This window comes from Hemitrygon akajei, chromosome 11, assembly GCF_048418815.1.
Source record: "Hemitrygon akajei chromosome 11, sHemAka1.3, whole genome shotgun sequence".
Classification (NCBI taxonomy): Eukaryota; Metazoa; Chordata; class Chondrichthyes; order Myliobatiformes; family Dasyatidae; genus Hemitrygon; species Hemitrygon akajei.
The window spans coordinates 162,313,099-162,331,583 of NC_133134.1; the positions used below are offsets into that span (position 1 = coordinate 162,313,099).

General features: G+C 45.7%; 1 protein-coding gene across 1 annotated transcript in view; it reads right to left on the reverse strand.

Annotated features, from left to right (window-relative positions):
• The window catches only part of LOC140736207 (deoxynucleoside triphosphate triphosphohydrolase SAMHD1-like), a 55,129-nt gene that overhangs the window by 16,233 nt on the left and 20,411 nt on the right, over positions 1–18,485 (reverse strand). Inside the window, exons 3-10 of the mRNA XM_073062119.1 lie at positions 17,375–17,535; positions 15,274–15,389; positions 14,843–14,913; positions 11,931–12,083; positions 8,404–8,504; positions 7,293–7,401; positions 4,899–4,990; positions 4,391–4,506 (exon numbers count right to left, since the gene is read on the reverse strand). Coding sequence (XP_072918220.1) covers positions 4,391–4,506; positions 4,899–4,990; positions 7,293–7,401; positions 8,404–8,504; positions 11,931–12,083; positions 14,843–14,913; positions 15,274–15,389; positions 17,375–17,535 — 919 coding nt within the window. The remainder of the gene's footprint in view (positions 1–4,390; positions 4,507–4,898; positions 4,991–7,292; positions 7,402–8,403; positions 8,505–11,930; positions 12,084–14,842; positions 14,914–15,273; positions 15,390–17,374; positions 17,536–18,485) is intronic.

The following is an 18,485-nucleotide window of genomic DNA, read 5'->3' on the forward strand; positions in this document are numbered from 1 at the left end:
TTTTTGGATAGGTACATGGTGCTTAGAAAAATAGAGGACTATGGGTAAGCCTAGTAATTTCTCTGGACGGGACATGTTCGGCACAACTTTGTGGACCGAAGGGACTGTATTGTGCTGCAGGTTTTCTTTGTTTCTATGTTCCTATTATGATGAGTAAACCAAGCTGAGATGAGTCCAGAGTTGACCCCCCCCCCCGTGAACTATGCTGCAGATGTGAGAGAGAGAGAGAGAGAGACAAAGATTTAAAGTTATGGCTCCATGGCTGATTATTTACTTTTGCTTGTGTGGATTCTTAATGAGACAGGACGGCTGGTGCCCTGCAAGGGGAGATAAAAAGCAGGTCTGCGAAGACACAAGCAGACACACCACGGGACACTGAAAGAGCGTTGTGCACCCACGTGAAGGTGGGGGTTTGGAGGATCGATTCAGGGGAATCGATCAGTGGCTCTCAGTGTGAGAAGGTGCGACTGGTGGGGACTTGTGTGCGTGTCCACCCTTGCCTGGGTGACAAGCCTACCACTGAAGAACGGTCGTGCCCGGTACGGGGTCACAGTCGGTGACCATAACTGCAATAGGAAGACAATAGAAGGTTCGACAGCAATGGCATCACCTCTCGCTCTCTCTCTCTCTCTCTCTCTCCAACAGTACACCAGCAACTACCTTGACCTAAACTAAACTGAACTGAACTCTGCATCATCGTAAGACTATTCATTTACCCCTAGACTTTGAAAGAGCTTGGTTTTGATTCCTATTTCCACACTTCTGTATATATCATTGCTAACCTGTTTCATATATTTGCATTTTATAGTACTGTATTACTTAGTTTACTAATAAACTCTATTAATTAAAGTAATACCAGACTCCAACGTATTATTCCATTTCTGCTGGTTTGGTAACCCGGTCACGGGGTACGTGACACTATGAACAGCAGTACAGAAATCAAAATATTACTTATCATCCTCTAAATTAGTTGAACTGCAGAATGCTGACAAACAACAACGGACTCAGTACCGATCCCTGCGCCACACTAGTCACAGGCCTCCAGTTAACGAGGCAACAATTTACAAACTACTCTCAGAGTTCACCTATGAAGCCAATGTAAAATCCAATTTACTAACTCATCCTGAATGCCAGGAGACAGGACGTCCTGTTGTTAACAGTCTCCTCTGAGTTCTGCGTCCAAGGAGTTTGTACTTTTCCAAACAAAAAGGAATAATTTTACATTCATTTAGAAAAGTGGTTAGTGATGTACATTTTTCTGCTTAAAATCTCTCAATGTTATAGTTTTAGACTGCAGACCCTGCGACCAACCATAACATGAAAAATGAAGTCAAGCAACTCTTGGAATTCAATTCCATGGCACAGCATGTTTGTCAATGGAATACCCATCTGCTGAGTACATTGCCCACAGATGTGGACTTTTGTAAGGGAATCAAGGAATACAGAGATAGTGCAGAGATAGAATTTCTGCCATGGTCTTCAATAGTAGAGAATGTTCAATGGGCCAAATGGCCTTCTGTTACTCTGGATTCTTACTTTCTTCACTTGTTTGAAGAGAAGGTCTCACTGCCTTCTGCCTGGAGGAGTAATCAGAAGGTACAGTGATGTGTACGTAGTGAAGTTCCGGAACAGCCACTGTTCCTCAACCATTTGGTTCTTGAAGCAGCTGACACAAGCCTAGTCACCCCATTTACCAATACTATCACCAGATCGATTGTGTATAATATGCTTTATTTTGCAGTTACTGCCTATTACCCAGCTGGTGTTTAGGGCAGCAAAGAAGGTCCATTGTCTCTGTCTGTCCATGGCCATCTTCTCTATTGTGCCCCAGATGTAACTCAGGGTCCTCATTTCTGCCTCAAAGATGTGGCATCAAGTTGTCTTTGGTCTCTTGTGTTTCCTCCACCCTTCAGGGGTCCAGTGAAGTTCTGTCTTGATGATGAAGTTGGCCTCTCTTATCATCATGTGCTAAATCCATCTCCAATGTCTCCTCATGATGATTGTGGCCAGGTCCTCTTGATGACACTGAAAGAGAAGAGCATGGTTGGAAATCCTTCTTGGCCAGAAAATACAGAGTTCGTTCCGGAGGATCATTGTATGAAATGACGACCGTTTGGCATTGAGCTCACCTGGAAGTGAAGTTCTGCTGTCCCCAATGTCACAAGATTTAACTTTGTCAGACATTATAGCATTCAAACCCTGCCACAGCTGTTGAACATCCCTCTTTGATTCCAGCCTAGTCTGGAATCTCCACTTTGCCTGAGAGACAGCTTTGCAGAGATCATACCTGCACCTTTTGTAGTATTCTTGATCTCCAAACTTGAATGCCTTTAATCCGGCTCTCAGAGCATTCCAGATTTCATTGTTCATCCAGGGCTTCTGATTGGCAAAAACCCTGAAGGATTTTGTGGGGACACACTCATCCATTGCTGTTTTAATAAAGTTTGTAATGACTCTGGCATAGTCACTCAGCACCTCAGATGAGTTCCAACACGGCCCAGTTCACTGACTCAAGGCAATCCTGTAGCCGTTCCTCTGCCTCCCGAAACCACCTCTTACTTGTCTTGATCTCTGGAGTCTTGCTCTTTAGTCACTGCCTGTACTCAGGTAGTGGAGGTGCAGCCAAATGATCCGACTTGCCAAAACATGGTCTCTGGAATGAACAATAGGCATTCTGTATCGTAGTGTAGCAGTAGTCTAGTGCGTTGGGACCTCTGGTGCAACAGGTGACATGCTAGTGATAATTGGGCAGAATTTCCTTCAAACTGACCTGTTTAAAGTCACTGACTATAACTTACAATGCATCGGGATGGTCCGTTTCTTGTTCACAGATAGCTTCATGCAGTTTCACAAATGTTTGCTTACAGGATCATGGATGAGATCTCCATGTGGAATGGTCTGCATTTAATTATTAATTGTCCTCATTCAGGTGACAAGAAGTTGAAATAAGCCCAATGTTGATCCACTTAAGAGAATTGACTAAAAAGCTCATGCTGACACCTTTTCCCTTCTCAGAGTTGAAGGTTTGATATATTCTGAAAATTATAAAATCTTCCGGTTGTACCACTGTGTCAGGGGTGTCTACATTTAACCAGGTTTCAGTGCAACAACAACTGAGATCTGCCTTATCTGCCTCTGAGACAGCAGCCTTGCCCTGAGATCGTCAACCTTATTTTCCAGTGACTGCACATTCGCCAACAAGATGCTGGGTAGAGGAGGCCTCATCCCCCTGCACTTCAATCTGGTTTGAATTCAATCTCTCCTGCCGTGTTTTCAGCCATGCCGTTGACCCTTAAAGGCACCACTGCCGTTAACTGGTCCATATTCAACTGTCGAACGTGAGCTCTGAAGATCATTGATGTCATTTCATTCTCTGTTGTTAAGAGGAAATTTATATTCTGCAGATGCCGTGAGTGGTTCAAAAGGAGTATATTTAAGAGGAAAACTAGTACAATTTCCTGCAGCCTGCTGAGAGTCGCCAATGTACACCAGTGCCATCTTGGAGTGGCCCGTTGATCAGCCTGTTCTTGTCACGTCTGCTGGATGAGCATCATGTCCGTTTATGGATTTCATGTTGTGGAAAGAGGGTCCCTCCTTTGACCAGATAGTTCATGGCACAGAATTTTAACAGTCTTTCACCGTTGTTATTCATTGTTTCAGATCCATGGTGCCTGTGACCCTAGTGAAGTGCAAGTTGATAGAACATAGAAATCTACAGGCCCTAGTTATTCCCCACTTTGGGGTTTAGATCTCCCTTGACGATCGGAAGTCCACGGCATGGTGTTAACTCTACCTCCGATTGCAGTTGCTCATAGAAACTTACTTTTCTTCAAAATCACTATCATTAGTCGGAGCATAGCACTGGATCACAGTCATGTTCACTTGCTTCCCTCTCAGCCTGACTCTCATCAGTCTACTGTTGATTGGTTTCCACTCCAGCAAGCACTTCTCAATGGCTTTCTTCAAAATGATGCTAACCATCTTCCCTTCCCGAGCATAAAACTGTTTCAGCAGTCGCTGCCTTCAGTCTGAATAAAGGAAAGAATAAAGCGGACAAAGGACAGAGGGGGAGCAGTTACTGGGAATTTGAGAATTCCACGTTCATGTGCCAGGATGTAGATTACCCAGATAGAATACGGGGTGCTATTTTATAACAAAATGCAGCAGGCTATAGTGAGGACAAGTTTGCCCAGAAAAACCTGCAAAACAGAACTTGATCTTCAAATAAACAGCAAAAGAATGGCGGGCAACAGGGGAAAGACTAGGGCAGTGGGATTTATTGGTGGACACTCACAAATAGGTAGCAATAGCTGGATGGCCTTGTCCTGTGAAGTGAACATTGATGATTAAAGAGTAAATTCTGGTGAAACTTAAGGACAAAAGTACTCACCTGTGAGTTTGGTGTAAGCCTCCATGTCACCAATGGCTGTTGACATTCTATACTGCTTCCCACCCGAGCCGCTGATCAGGATGTGTGGATCTGCCAACACCATTGCTTCTGTGATCCTAATAGATGAACATGTTGAGAATCGTGTCAGTACTGTTGTCCACACAGCCTCCTTCTGATGTTGACAGCAAACACAAGAAATGGATGTGGGAATGGCCTCAGCTTACTTGGGCTATGGGAGAGGAAGGGTAAGGAAACATGTGTTCAGATTCACCACTCATCAGCAACACCCGAGTGAACACTGCAACAAACACTCCACGTTCTGGTTAGTAAAGGGTGTGACCAAATTATCTGCCAGTTAGTAGCCATAGGTTGACCCATGTGGTCACAGTGCCTTTCACACAAGCCAGTGCCATTCACCAGCACAAGGGCTGGGAGAAGATGAGTGGGTGGACACAAGGGTGTAAAATGAGTGAAAGCACCGTACCAGCCACACTGCAGGAATACTCACATGCTCTCAATGATGTTGACCACTTTGTGCTGATAGGCCCTGCGATGCAAGGCGTTACGTGTGTAAAACATGTTGTACAAGTCGCCAGCTACCTGTAGAACAAGATGGAAAATGAGAGATCACTTCACCCTGTGTGTGTCAGGAACAGACCCCAGGCATTGAGTATCAACATGCAAGTTAGTCACTGATATCATGATGATACTTTTATCCCAGTTAGCAGATCAGACAGATGCCAATATCTCTGCTCCATCACATAACCCCATTCATTCAGGGATTTTAATCTCAAATTATTATCCAACAGCCATTCCTGTAAACTGACCGATGTCCCAACACCACTCTTAAACCTCTGTACTTCTGTTATTTGTGGCCCTCCTCCCCATTTTGCTTAATTTTCCATGTTTAACTTTAAATTGTTTTTATATCTGCAGATGAATTTCTAAATGATCAGCAAGTTCTGAAAGAGTGAGTACAGAGACCATTACACCACAGTGCCAACCATTGAAACTACTCCACACTCAATCCAACACTTCCCTCCTACATAACCCTCCATTTTCCTTCCATCTGTGCCTATCTAAGAGTACCATAAATATCCATAATGTATCTGCCTCGAACACAACCCCTGACAGAGCAGTCCACCCACCCACCACTCTCCCAGTAAGCCAAGCCTACCTCTGACACCCAACTATATTTCACTACAATCACCTTAAAATTATGCCCCCTTGTATTATCCATTTCTGTTGTGGTAAAAAGTCTCTGACTGTCCACTCTACCTATGCCTCTTATCATCTTATATACTTCTATCAAGTCATCTCTCATCCTCCTTCATTCTAGGAGAAAACCATTACCTCGTGGCTCTGGAACTCAATCCCACAACTACTGAAGACCAACAAACCATATTCCTTCCTAATAATCCTATCAACTAGTGCAGCAACTTTGAGGGCTATGAATGTGGATTCAAAGATCTCTCTGTTCCTCCTCACTGCTAAGAATAGAACCGTTAACCCTGTACTAGTTATGGCTACCCTAAAGTTTAAATCTTCTCTTCTACCGTAGTTCAATGAGACCCATTCTCACTGATCCCCCATTGTGATCTCAGCTGTTCTTTGACTGTTCAGCTCTGCACAGCCAGTTATCACATAGAAACATAGAAATCTACAGCACGTTACAGGCCCTTCGGCCCACAATGTTATGCCGACAATGCAACCTACTCTAGAAATTGCTTAGATTTTCCCTAGCGCATTGCCTTCTATTTTTCTAAGCTCCACGTACCTACCTAAGAGGCTCTTAAAAGACACTATTGTGTCCGTTTACACCATTACTGCTGGCAGTGCATGCCATGCACCCACGACTCTGTGAGAAAAAGCTACCCCTGACATCCCCTCGGAACCTATTTCCATGCACCTTAAAACTGTGCCCCCTCATACTAGCCATTTCAGCCCCGGGAATAAGCCTCTGGCTATCCATACGATCAATGCCTCTTATCATCTTATACACCTGTATCAGGTCACCTCACATCCTCTGTCGCTCCAAGGAGAAAAGGTCAAGTTCACTCAAACTATTCTCATAAGCTATGCCTTCCAATCCAGGCAACATCCTTGTGAATCTCCTCTGTACTCTTTCTATAGTATCCTCATCCTTTCTGTAGTGAGGTGACCAGAACTGAAAACAGTACTCCAAGTGGGGTCTGACCAAGGTCTTAAATAACTCTAACATTACCTCATGAATCTTGAACTCAATCCCACGGCTGATGAATACCATACGCCTTCTTAACAACGCTGTCAACTTGCGCAGCAGCTTTGAATGTCCCATTGATACAGAACCCATGATCTCTCAGATCCTCCACATTGCCAAGAGTGTTACCATTAGTATTATATTCTGTATTCAAAACCTCTTTCTGGTGCTCCTCTTCATTCCCTTTCTCCATGTTCCACTCTCCTCTCCTATCAGATGTCTTTTTCAGCCTATTACCTTTTCCACCTATTAGTTCCCAGCTGCTCACTCTATCCCCCTGTCCCCACTCACCTACCTTCCCCCCACCTGACTTCACCTATCACCTTCCAGCTTGTACTCTTCCCCTTGCCCCCCCCCGCCCCCCCACAGCTTCTTCTAGTTTCCTTTCTGGTCTTGATGTAGGGTCTCAGCCCAAAACATTCATTCTTTTTTTCCCTCTGTTGAAGATGCCTGATTTCTCTAGCACTTTGTTGGTGATACTCTGGATTTCCAGTATGTGTAGAATCTTTTGTGTGTACTTCTCCGTGATGTTAGTATAACAACCTTTGAGATAATATTTCTGACTCACAATATACAACCATTACAATGAGTTCAGGCTGGATAAGCCAAGAATTTTCAAACTAAACTTAAAGAGACCCTGCTGCTTCTCAAAACATTCATCACCTTATCTTGAAAGCATATGACCTTCATTTTGTCGACTTCACAGACTCGAGCATACTTCAGGATGCGTTGATAGTCAAAGTTGTTCCGGATTCCAAGATGGTAACTGTCCCTTCAGAGACATGAAAACACATTAATAGCAGCCACTGTCATTTCTTTGGTAACTGGTTTATTGTGACATGTACAGTGAAAAGCTTTGTTTCACTTGCCATCCAATCAGATTATCCTAAAAGACAACTTTGTCAAAGTAGGAGAAAAGGAAAAGCAATAAGAGAAGGCAAAATATAGTGCTACAGTTACAGAGCAAGTGCAGGCAGACAAATAATGTGGGAGGGCTGCAACAAGGTAGATTGAGAGATCAAGAGTTCATTATCATTCAACAGGACTTTTCAACAGTGTAATAACAGTAGAATGAAGCTGTCTGAACATGGTGGTACGGTCTCAAACTTTTCCATATTCTGCTCAATGGAAGGAGAAGACGAGAGAATCTCCGGGGTGAGGGGCTGTAGCTGCAGACAGAGTCCATGATGAGGAAGCGGGTTTCATGTTGGCCGGAGCTGTCTCTGCAATTCCATGCAGTCTCAGACAAAGCATTTCCGTATCAAACTGTGATCCAGTCAGGATGCCATGGTGCATCAACAAAAATCTGTGAGGATCAGTGGGGAACAGGTTGAATAACTTCAGTTTTCTGAAGAAGTAATGGTGGGTGTAACACACACACACACACACTCTCACTCCCACACACTCTCACTCACACACACACACACACACACACACACACACACACACACACACACACACACACACACACACACACACACACACACACACACACACACACACAAAATCTGGGTAACACACACAAAATGTTGAAGGAACTCAGTAGGCCAGGCAGCATCTCTGAAAAAGAATACAGTCGATGTTGCGGGCTGAAACTCTTTGGCAGGACTGAACTTGGCCATTTCTGATTTTCAATCATTAAGCTCCCAGCAGAAACGATTAAGCCAGGTCAAAATTAACTAAGCCATGTTCCTGGTAAGCTCACACTGAGAAAAGTCAGAGATGATGTAACACTCAAAGGCAGTTGATGAAGACTACAGAGAGGCCTACATACCTGGCAAAGTAATCCCACTTATCGACATCAATCCCAGTTCGCTTATTGGCAACGATTTCATACAGAAAGCTTTTCTCCTGAGAACGACCCTTGTACGGCCACTGGGGAGATTAGATAGCAGAGTTAGTGATGAGCAACACACAGGGAGTGAAGATGGATCCACCACTCAGGCTCTCCCTCATTCCCTCCACATCACACAGACCGAGTGCAACCCCAGTGGGAAAACCAAACTGTACTGGCCCAGGATGAGAGGTAGCACCTCGCCCAACAGATCAGCACAGGAACTAAAGGGTCGAACTGTGAGTGGAGATGGGGGTGCGGGTGAAGTCCTTAACGGAACCTACTCTGTACTTACCAAGGAGTCATGGAATCAGAGAGCACTACCGCACAGAGGCAGGCACTTCAGCCCATCTAGCCAGTGCCAAACTGTTATTCGGCCTCGTCCCATTGACCCACACCAGGATTAAAGTCTCCAGCCTCCCTTTCAAGTTCAAGTTAAAGTTTGTTGTCATCTGACTATATATTTACAACCAAATGAGATCATCTTCCTCCAGACCATGGTGCACTCACAGATCATATACCTCACACACCACATAAAACAAAATATTACCACGAGTAAATTAATAAAATATAATCTGAAGTCTATGTAGTGTGCAGCACAGATAAACAGTAAACGTCTTGCTGTCGGTGTGACGAGATCTCATTGGTGGCAGGTATTCATCAGTCTCACAGCCTGAGGGAAGAAGCTGTTACCAGGCTGGTAGTCCGAGTCCTGATGCTCCTGTGCCACCTTCCTGACAGAGGGGTTCAAAGAGATAGTGGGATGGGTGGTAGGAATCCTCAACAAAGCTTTGGGCCCTTCATATACAACACCCCTATAGGGGGGAGGGAGCCCTGGAGTGTGTTTTATTATAGATGGGAGGGGGGATAAGTACTACTTTGATTTGTTCTCCCAAAGTGCACTAACACTTATTTGCACTAAATTCCATCTGCCATTTTTCTGCACATTTTCCAGATCCTAGTGCAAGTTTCGACAGACGTCCTTGCTATGCACTAAACCCCCAATTACGATGTCATCCACGGATTTGCTGATCCAGTTTTCCATCTTATCATCCAGACCATTTATTTAGATGACAGGCATCAATGGATCCAGTGCCGATCCCTGTGTCACACTCATCATGGGCCTCCGGTTAGAGAGGCAATCATTTACAAAATACTCCCAGGATTCACCTATGAAGTCTATGTAAAATCCATTTCACTAACTCGTCCTGAATGCCAGGAGAATGAACGTGCTTCTGATAACAATCTCCTTTGAGTTCAGAGAATTACTGGAAGCCTTGATAGCCGTCTTCACTATCCACTATGTCATCTGCAAATATCATGATAATTTTTCCCACATTATCATCCACACTGTTGATGTCACTGTTGAAAAGGATCTTGGCGATTGTAGGGATGACTTGCAGTGGACTGAAAAGCTGGATATTAACTGAAAAGTGGATATTAAGAAAGAGAATGTGCTGGAGCTTTTGGAAAGCATCAAGTTGGATAAGTCACCGGGACCAGACGGGATGTACCCCAGGCTACTGTGGGAAGCGAGGGAGGAGATTGCTGAGCCTCAGGCAATGATCTTTGCATCATCAATGAGGACGGAAGAGGTTCCGGAGGATTGGAGGGTTGTGGATGTTGTTCCCTTATTCAAGTCAAGTCTCACCATGTTCAATGTTCTCTTTCCCATGTTTGTATGTAGGCTTAACATCTTCATTCCCTGCAGCCCATCCACTAGCTGCCCTGGCACTCTGGTTCCCATTCCCCTGCGACTTTAGTTTAAACTCCCCAGAGCAGCACTAGCAAACCTTCAAAAAAGGAGGGTGCTGTTGTAGTCTTTTTCTAACTGCCGACAGGACATCAACCGTCTCGACTTCACCACACCTTGTTCCAATTCCAACCTCACTCCTTCCGAACACTCTGCTCTCCACTGCCTCCGCACCAATTCCAACCTTACTATAAATCCTAACCTTGTGGCTAAAGGGGTCGGGGGTATGGGGAGAAGGCAGGTACAGGGTTCTGAGTTGAATGATCAGCCATGATCATACTGAATGGCGGTGCAGGCTCAAAGGGCCAAATGGCCTACTCCTGAAACTATTTTCTATGTTTCAAAAACCCGCTGATAAGGGGGGGGGGCGCTATTGTAGTCTTTTTTTGGTGTGGTATACTGCATCCGGTGCTCCCGGTGTTGCCTTCTGTATATTGGTGAGACACGACACAGACTGGGAGACCGTTTCACTGAACACCTATGCTGTCCTCCAGAGAAAGCAGGATCTCCTAGTGGCCACACATTTTAATTCTACGTCCCATTCCCATTCTGATATGTCTATCCATGGCCTCCTCTATTGTCTATTCTCCAACCTGATGGCATGAACATTGATTTCCCTAACTTCTATTAATGCCTCCCTCCCCTTCTTACCCAATCCCTTATTTATTTATCTATCTATTTATGTATTTACTTACTTAATTATTTTCCCTTTTTTTCTTCTTTTCTCTCTCTGTCCCTCTCACAATCACTCTTTTCCTGCTCTCCATCTCCCCCGGAGCTCCCCTCCCCCTTTCTTTCTCCCTAGGCCTCCTGTCCCATGATCCATTCCCTTCGCCAGCTGTGTATCCCTTTTGCCAATCAACTTTCCAGCTCTTAGATTTATCCCTCCCTCTCCTGTCTTCTCCTATCATCTTGGGTCTCCCCCTCCCCCTCTCAAATCTCTCACTATCTCTTCTTTTAGTTAGTCCTGATGAAGGGTCTCGGCCCGAATCGTCAACTGTATTTCTTCCCATAGATGCTGCCTGGCCTGCTGTGTTCCACCAGCATTTTGTGTGTGTTGCTTCAAAAAAGGATATTCTTCCCCCTCCAGTACAGGTGCAAACTTGCTTCTCTATACAACTCTCACCTTCCGATCCAGAAATATGAAGCCCTCCCTCCTGCACCATCTTCTTAGCCATGTGTTAAACCGCATTATCTTCCTATTTCTGTCCTCACCTGCACGTGGTACTGGCAGCAATCCTGAAATCACCCCCATGTAGAAGCTCTCCTTTAAATTAGCACATAAACCCTTGAACTCTCCCTATAGGACCTTGTCACCCCTCCTGCCTATGTTATTTATGCTGATATCGGACATGATCTCTGGATGTTCACCCTTCCCCATAAGAATGCTTTTGACTTGTTTCAAATGTCCTTGAGAAGGAATATACAACACGGATCCACATTCTCACCACCAGAACCTCCTCTCTGGTCCTCTAGCCAATGGCTCCACACTTATGTCTGAGACTGACTCATCACTGCCTCCTCAATTCAAGGTCTACTAATACTGGACAAGTCCAACGACGGCAGTGACAGCCACATCATGCAAATGAATAGTAGTGATCAGGGGTCAAAAACATTAATTTAATTATTTAGCTCTCTTTTGTTTGGGTGTACATAAACCAAAGTAAAATTTCCAGCTTATACTCCAATTCCATAGTTCAACAGTGTCACTTACCTCTGAGCCATCAGAAGCATCGTCTCTTTCTGGACCATTGATCAGTTCCTTTATAAAATCCACATCAACAGGCAACACCAGACCATAGCTTTGCAGGTCCAAATTATTAGAGGAAATCATGTGTTCGAACAGCATAATAGAAGCATCCTCGTGCTGAAGCAACAACACATCAGAGGAAAGAGTGAGTCATCATTTTATGCAAATGACTGATATTAAAATTAACAATTTTAACTGGAGCAGTGGTCTAGTTTACTGCATTAACGCCCATGGACAGCAAGTTGATGTCACACCACACAATGCCAGCAGCTCATGTTCATATCGATATAAATTTTTGTCATGTCACTGTCACACAACATGAAAACAGGCCACAAAGTACACTCCAGATGTTGTCAAATCAACACGTACAAACAAGCTGGAGGAACTCAGCAGGTCAGGCAGCATCCGTGGAAACGAGCAGTCAACGTTTCGGGCAGAGACCCGTTGTCAGGACTGAAGAAGGAGGGGGCAGGGACCCTATAAAGAAGGTGGGAGGGAGGGTGGAAGGTGCCAGGTGAAAAACCAACCGGAGGAAAGATCAAGGGGTGGGGGAGGGGAAGCAGGGAGGGGATAGGCAGGAGAGGTGAAGAAGGAATGTAAGGGGAAAGCACTCTGGGTAGTAGAAGAAGGCAGAATCATGAGAGAGGTGAAAGGCAGCTAGAAGAGGAGGCAGAGTGAAAGTGGGATGGGGAAGGGAGAGGGAGGGAATTACTGGAAGTTGGAGAATTCGATGTTCTTGCAAGCGTAAGTGCTACACCTGTCCCTACACCTCCTCTCTTACCACTATTCAGGGCCCCAAACAGTCCTTCCAGGTGAGGCAACACTTCATTTGTGAGTCTGTTGGGGTAATCTGTTGTATCCGGTGCTCCCGGTGCGGCCTCCTCTACATCGGCGAGACCCGACACAGATTGGGGGACCACTTTGTCGAGCACCTCCACTCTGTCCGCCACAACAGACAGGATCTCCCGGTTGCCACCCACTTCAACTCTCCTTCACATTCTCATTCGGATATGTCCATACATGGCCTCCTCTATTGCCATGATGAGGCCAAACTCAGGTTGGAGGAGCAACACCTCATAAACGGTCTGGGTAGTCTCCAGCCCCTTGGTATGAACATCAAATTCTCCAACTTCTGGTAATTCCCTCCCTCTCCCTTCCCCCATCCCACCTTCACTCTGTCTCCTCTTCTAGCTGCCTATCACCTCTCTCATGATTCTACCACCTTCTACTACCCATAGTGCTTTCCCCTTAGAATCCTTCTTCACCTCTCCTGCCTATCCCCTCCCTGCTTCCCCTCCCCCACCCCTTGATCTTTCCTCTGACTGGTTTTCCACCCTCCCCCCACCCTCTTTATATGGCCCCTGCCCCCTCTTTCTTCAGTCCTGACGAAGGGTCTCAGCCCAAAACGTTGACTGTTTGTTTCCACGGATGCTGCCCGACCTGCTGAGTTCCTCCAGCTTGTTTGTACATGATAAAAACAGGATCTTTGGCCCAACTGCTCCATGCTGACCAAGATGGCCATTATAGCAATTCCCATTTGTCAGCATTTGGCCCATAACCTTCTAAATCTGTCCCATCCATCTACATGTACAACTATCTTTTGGAACTTATTAAATTGTTCCTTCCTCAACCACTTTCTCTATCAGCTCATTGTACATACATGCCTCTCTCTGTGTAAAAAGCAGTTGCCCAAGTTTCTATGAAACCTCTTTCCTGTCACCTTAACCCATGCCGTCTAGTTCTTCAATTCACCCTAACTATGCTACTATGATCTTATACACCTCTGTATGATCAGCCCCTTTTCACCTGTCCTTTAATCAATAAAGTCCCAATCTGCTCAGCCTCTCTCAATCTCTCAAGTCACAGTGACATCCTTGTAATCTTAGAGGCATTTATTCTGAGACCAGGTTGACGAAAACTGAACACAACATTCCCAATATGGCCTCACCAACATGTTGCACAACATGTCCAACGGCTATACTCAAATCCCTGAATGATGGAGGCGGGTGTGTGAAATGCCTCCTTCACCACACAGTCCAGCTGTCACCCCACGTTCAAGAAAACCATCTTATTGCCCAGATCTTATTCCAGCAACAGATGGTAAACACCACCTCTAACCACAGCTGTCTGCTTCAGGGACGGCCAAGACTAAGGCTGACTGCTCCAGAGGGCAATAGACAACAACATGGCTGCAACTCCAGAGTCACAAATGGACCAGGCTCTGAGCATCATGACCATGGCTTTCTGTCCCAGATCTGATCCACTTCAAATTGGCCTACCACTGTGAACCTTTGGATTTCTTGCCGTGTAACCAACCTTCATGTTACCATTTCTTCCACATGGCACAAGCAGTTCTATATCACTGAGCCATACCCGTTGGAAGCTGGGTTGAGACATCTCACTCAGAATGCATGGGACACGGATATACACTCAGTGACCACTTTATTAGATACTTAATTATGTGGCCATTCAGTGTATGTTTGTGGTCTTTTGCTGTTTTAACCCATCTACTTTAAGGTTTGACATCCTGTGCATTCAGAGATGCTCTTCTGTAGTGTGGCTATTTGAGTTACTGATGCCTTCCTGTCAGCATGAACCAATCTGGCCATTCTCCTCTGACCTCTCTCATTAACAACGCATTTTTCCCCCACAGATTTGTTTCTTTGGACCATCCTCTGTAAATCCAGAAACCATTGTGTGGTACCCCAGAAGTGGTAGAAGAGTCGTTGTGACATTCCCTTCACTGGAAATCTGCTGCTCCACTCTGAGTGAATCTCCCTAAAAACAAGGTCTGCATTGATGGGATTCTGGCACCTAACCCACTGCCTCATCTCTGCTAACACACACCGTTACTCAAAGCATACGGAGAGAGTTACCTTCCATTTCACATCTTTCCGTGTTTCGGAGATAAATTTTCTATCAAACAAGTGTGAAAATGGTCCATGACCTGGGAAATGAAACATCAGTGTTACAGTGGAAAGACTCTTAATTGACCAGAAGGGACAGAGAAGGACTCAGGATTAAAATCTCATCAGCATAAGGTCACCCCGAAAGAGCAATACACCTCCAGCAAATCACTGCTTCGATTACTGTGACCTGCACCGTCACTCCCTGGAGACCACGAGCTGGGTTTGAAGTCTTTCTCCGAGACATCCCTCTTTGCACTGAGCCCAATCTCTAAAGTCAACAAATAGCCCAAACTTTGCAAAACTATAAAAGGGAGGTTGCTGTCCCACCAACTGCTCCCATGCTCCTGTAGTGCCTTCACCTGCGAGGTACATCGGCCTCTACACAGCTGCCCCCTCACCTAGATCATCGCAGAGTCCAGCGATCTGAACACACAGGATATCCCGATGGTTAACCTGAAGTTCCGGTTGGCGCCTAGCCAGGACTTTCACCAGTTCTCCTGCCAGATGAGCCACACTGCAGGGCAAAGAGACAGCCATCAAATACAGACACACAAACTGCTTTCAAATACCATTTACCCTAAATGTCCATACTTGATACAAGTATAGATGCTAATAATTGCCTTGTCATAGTCTCTGCTGTTTACTAATACCAATGATTATGGTGAGATGTTGAACAGGTTGGGACTTTACTCATGGGAGGAAAGAAGAATAAGGGTGATCTTATAGAGGTGTATAAACCAGGAGGGGCACAGGCAGGGTAAATGCATTGTCTTGAGGCATGGGTTTAAGGTGAGAGGGGGGAGCTTTAATAGGAATCTGAGTGGCAGTCTTCCTCACTAAGAATGTGGTTGATAGATGGCATAAACTGTCAGAGGAAGTGGTTAAGGGAGGGACGTTAATGAGAACCAGCTTCAATTCTCTCCAGGTTAGAGGTCCATTGAAAGGGGGATGTTCATAAACACAGTGTCGGCACACAGCTTGGTTCAGTCTCGCCTTCTCTGCTCCGATCTCAGTTCTGCATTTTACCTGGTGATCACCACTTTGCTTCACACTGTCCCGTGGCCTCCGTCCCACTCAGTAATACGGGTCACTGTCTGCCTGACAGAGAATGCATTCTCACACAGTCAACATCACAATCAAGGAATTCACATCATATTACTTCAGAGTTCTGTTAGAGCATTTCACGGATGTGTTGGTTGTCCATTGCTTCTGACGATGATGTAACCTGTTTGGGAACAGTTTTACAGTAAAAGAGCCATGCCCTGGGACAGTTCCACTCTCTTGGCCTCAATAATCCTGGTCCAATGGTATGAAAGATCGTTACGACTGGAGACTTTCTCAGCTGCGGTGGATGGATAGCCGTGTCACCTTTTGCCCGTGTCGTGCCCTTCGCTCTCCATGAGGCGTTGCAGCACCGCCTTCTTGGCCGTTGGATCTTGTAATTGATCTTATCTGCCCAGCCCGCCAGAACTGGCTTCAACTGCTGGCGTAGGCACGTCCACTATCTTACCGGGGTTGGAGCTTCCAGGCTACCCTCAAACAAGAGAAAACCTGTAGATGCTGGAAATCCAAGCAACACGCACAAAATGCTGGAGGAACTCATTAGGCCAGGCAGCATCTACGGAAAAAAGTACAGTCGACGCTTCGGACCAAAAATCATCGGCAGGACTAGGGAACAGAAAAGCTGAGGAGCAGATTTAAAAGGTGGGGGGAGGGGAGACAGAACCACAAGGTGATAGGTGGGAACTTCCAGCTCTTTAATTCATCCCTCCCCCTTCAGGAATCACCTATCGACGCACTTTGCTTTAGATGGAAGACCTACGTGTGACAACTCATCAACTGACCAGGCTAACTTCCTGTATTGTCCTTACCCGATGGGGTGCTCGAATCTCTCCGAGTCCTTACGTGATGGGGTACTCGAATCTCCCTGAGTTCTTACCCGATGGGGTGCTCAAATCTCCCGAGTCCTTACCCGATGGGGTGCTTGAATCTCTCCAAATCCTTACCCGATGGGTGTTCAAATCTCTCCAAATCCTTACCCGAGTGGGTGCTCGAATCTCTCCGAGTCCTTACCTGATGGGGTGCTCAAATCTCCCGAGTCCTTACCAGATGTGTGCTTGAATCTCCTGAGTCCTTACCCGATGGGTGCTCGAATCTCCCCAGTCCTTACCTGATGGGGTGCTCAAATCTCCCGAGTCCTTACCTGATGGGTGCTCAAATCTCCTGAGTCCTTACCCAATGGGTGCTCAAATCTCCTGAGTCCTTACCTGATGGGGTGCTCAAATCTCCCGAGTCCTTACCTGATGGGGTGCTCGAATCTCCCCAGTCCTTACCCGATGGGTGCTCAAATCTCCCGAGTTCTTACCTGATGGGGTGCTCGAATCTCCCCAGTCCTTACCCGATGGGGTGCTCAAATCTCCTGAGTCCTTACCCGATGGGGTGCTCGAATCTCCCTAAATTCTTACCCAATGGGGTGCTGGAATCTCCCTGAGTCCTTACCCGATGGAGTGCTCGAATCTGTTGTGGGAGGCCCCGGGATACACAAAGTATGCTCCCCCGAGCTGCTTAATGAAGCGGAGACGCTGGAACTGCGGCGTGTCTATGATGCGGACGAGCAGTGGGTGCATCTCAATGTGGCCGTGGATCGGGTCGTTGAACACCTGTGGGGGTATTGAAAGGTCTCAGCTCACATCACAAGGCAGCTTTCTATCCCTCTGTCAAAGACAATGCCTGACCAATTGTATATTGTGTTTTATTCCCCTAAATAAACCAGTGAGCCTAACATCTGTAGTGGGAAAGTTATTGGAAGCTATTCTAAGGAACTGGATGTACAAGTAATTGAATAGAAAGGGACTGATTGGGAATATTCAACGTGGCTTTGTGCATGGAGGGTCATTTCTAACCAATCTTGTAGATTTTGTTGAGGAAGTTACCAGGAAAGTTGATGAAGGCAAGGCAATAGATGTTGTCTACATGGATTTAACAATACCTTTGACAAAGTCCTGAATGGGAGGTTGTTCAAGAACGATCAGTCGCTTGACATTCAGGATGAGGCAAAAAAATTGGATTGGACATTAGTTTCATTCAAGAAGCCAGAGGGTGATTGAAGTTGGTTGCCTCTCTGACAATTAGGAAGGCTATCAAAGTTTGTAAGGGGATCTGGATCAGCTGGAAAAGTGGCAGATGAAATGTATTGCAGACAAGTGTGAGGTGTTGCACTTAATGAGGACGAACCAGCGTAGGACCTAGATGATGAGTGGTAGGGCACTGAGTTTCCCACCATTTTCTTTTTCAGCAACTGCATCTTTGATTTCCTCCCTTACAGTTTGTTTGGATTGGCAACACTCAACATCAGCACAGGTGAACCACGAGGCTGGGTTTTTAACCCCTGGTTTATTCACTTTATATCTATGATTGTGTGGCTAAGTACAGCTCCAATGCTATGTTTAAGTTTGCTGAAGACTCCACAGTTGACGGTCAAAGCAAAAGTGGTGATATAACCATATAACAATTACACCACAGAAACAGGCCATCTCGGTCCTTCTAGTCAGTGCCAAACGCTTACTCTCGCCTAGTCCCACCGACCTGCACTCAGCCCATAACCCCCCAT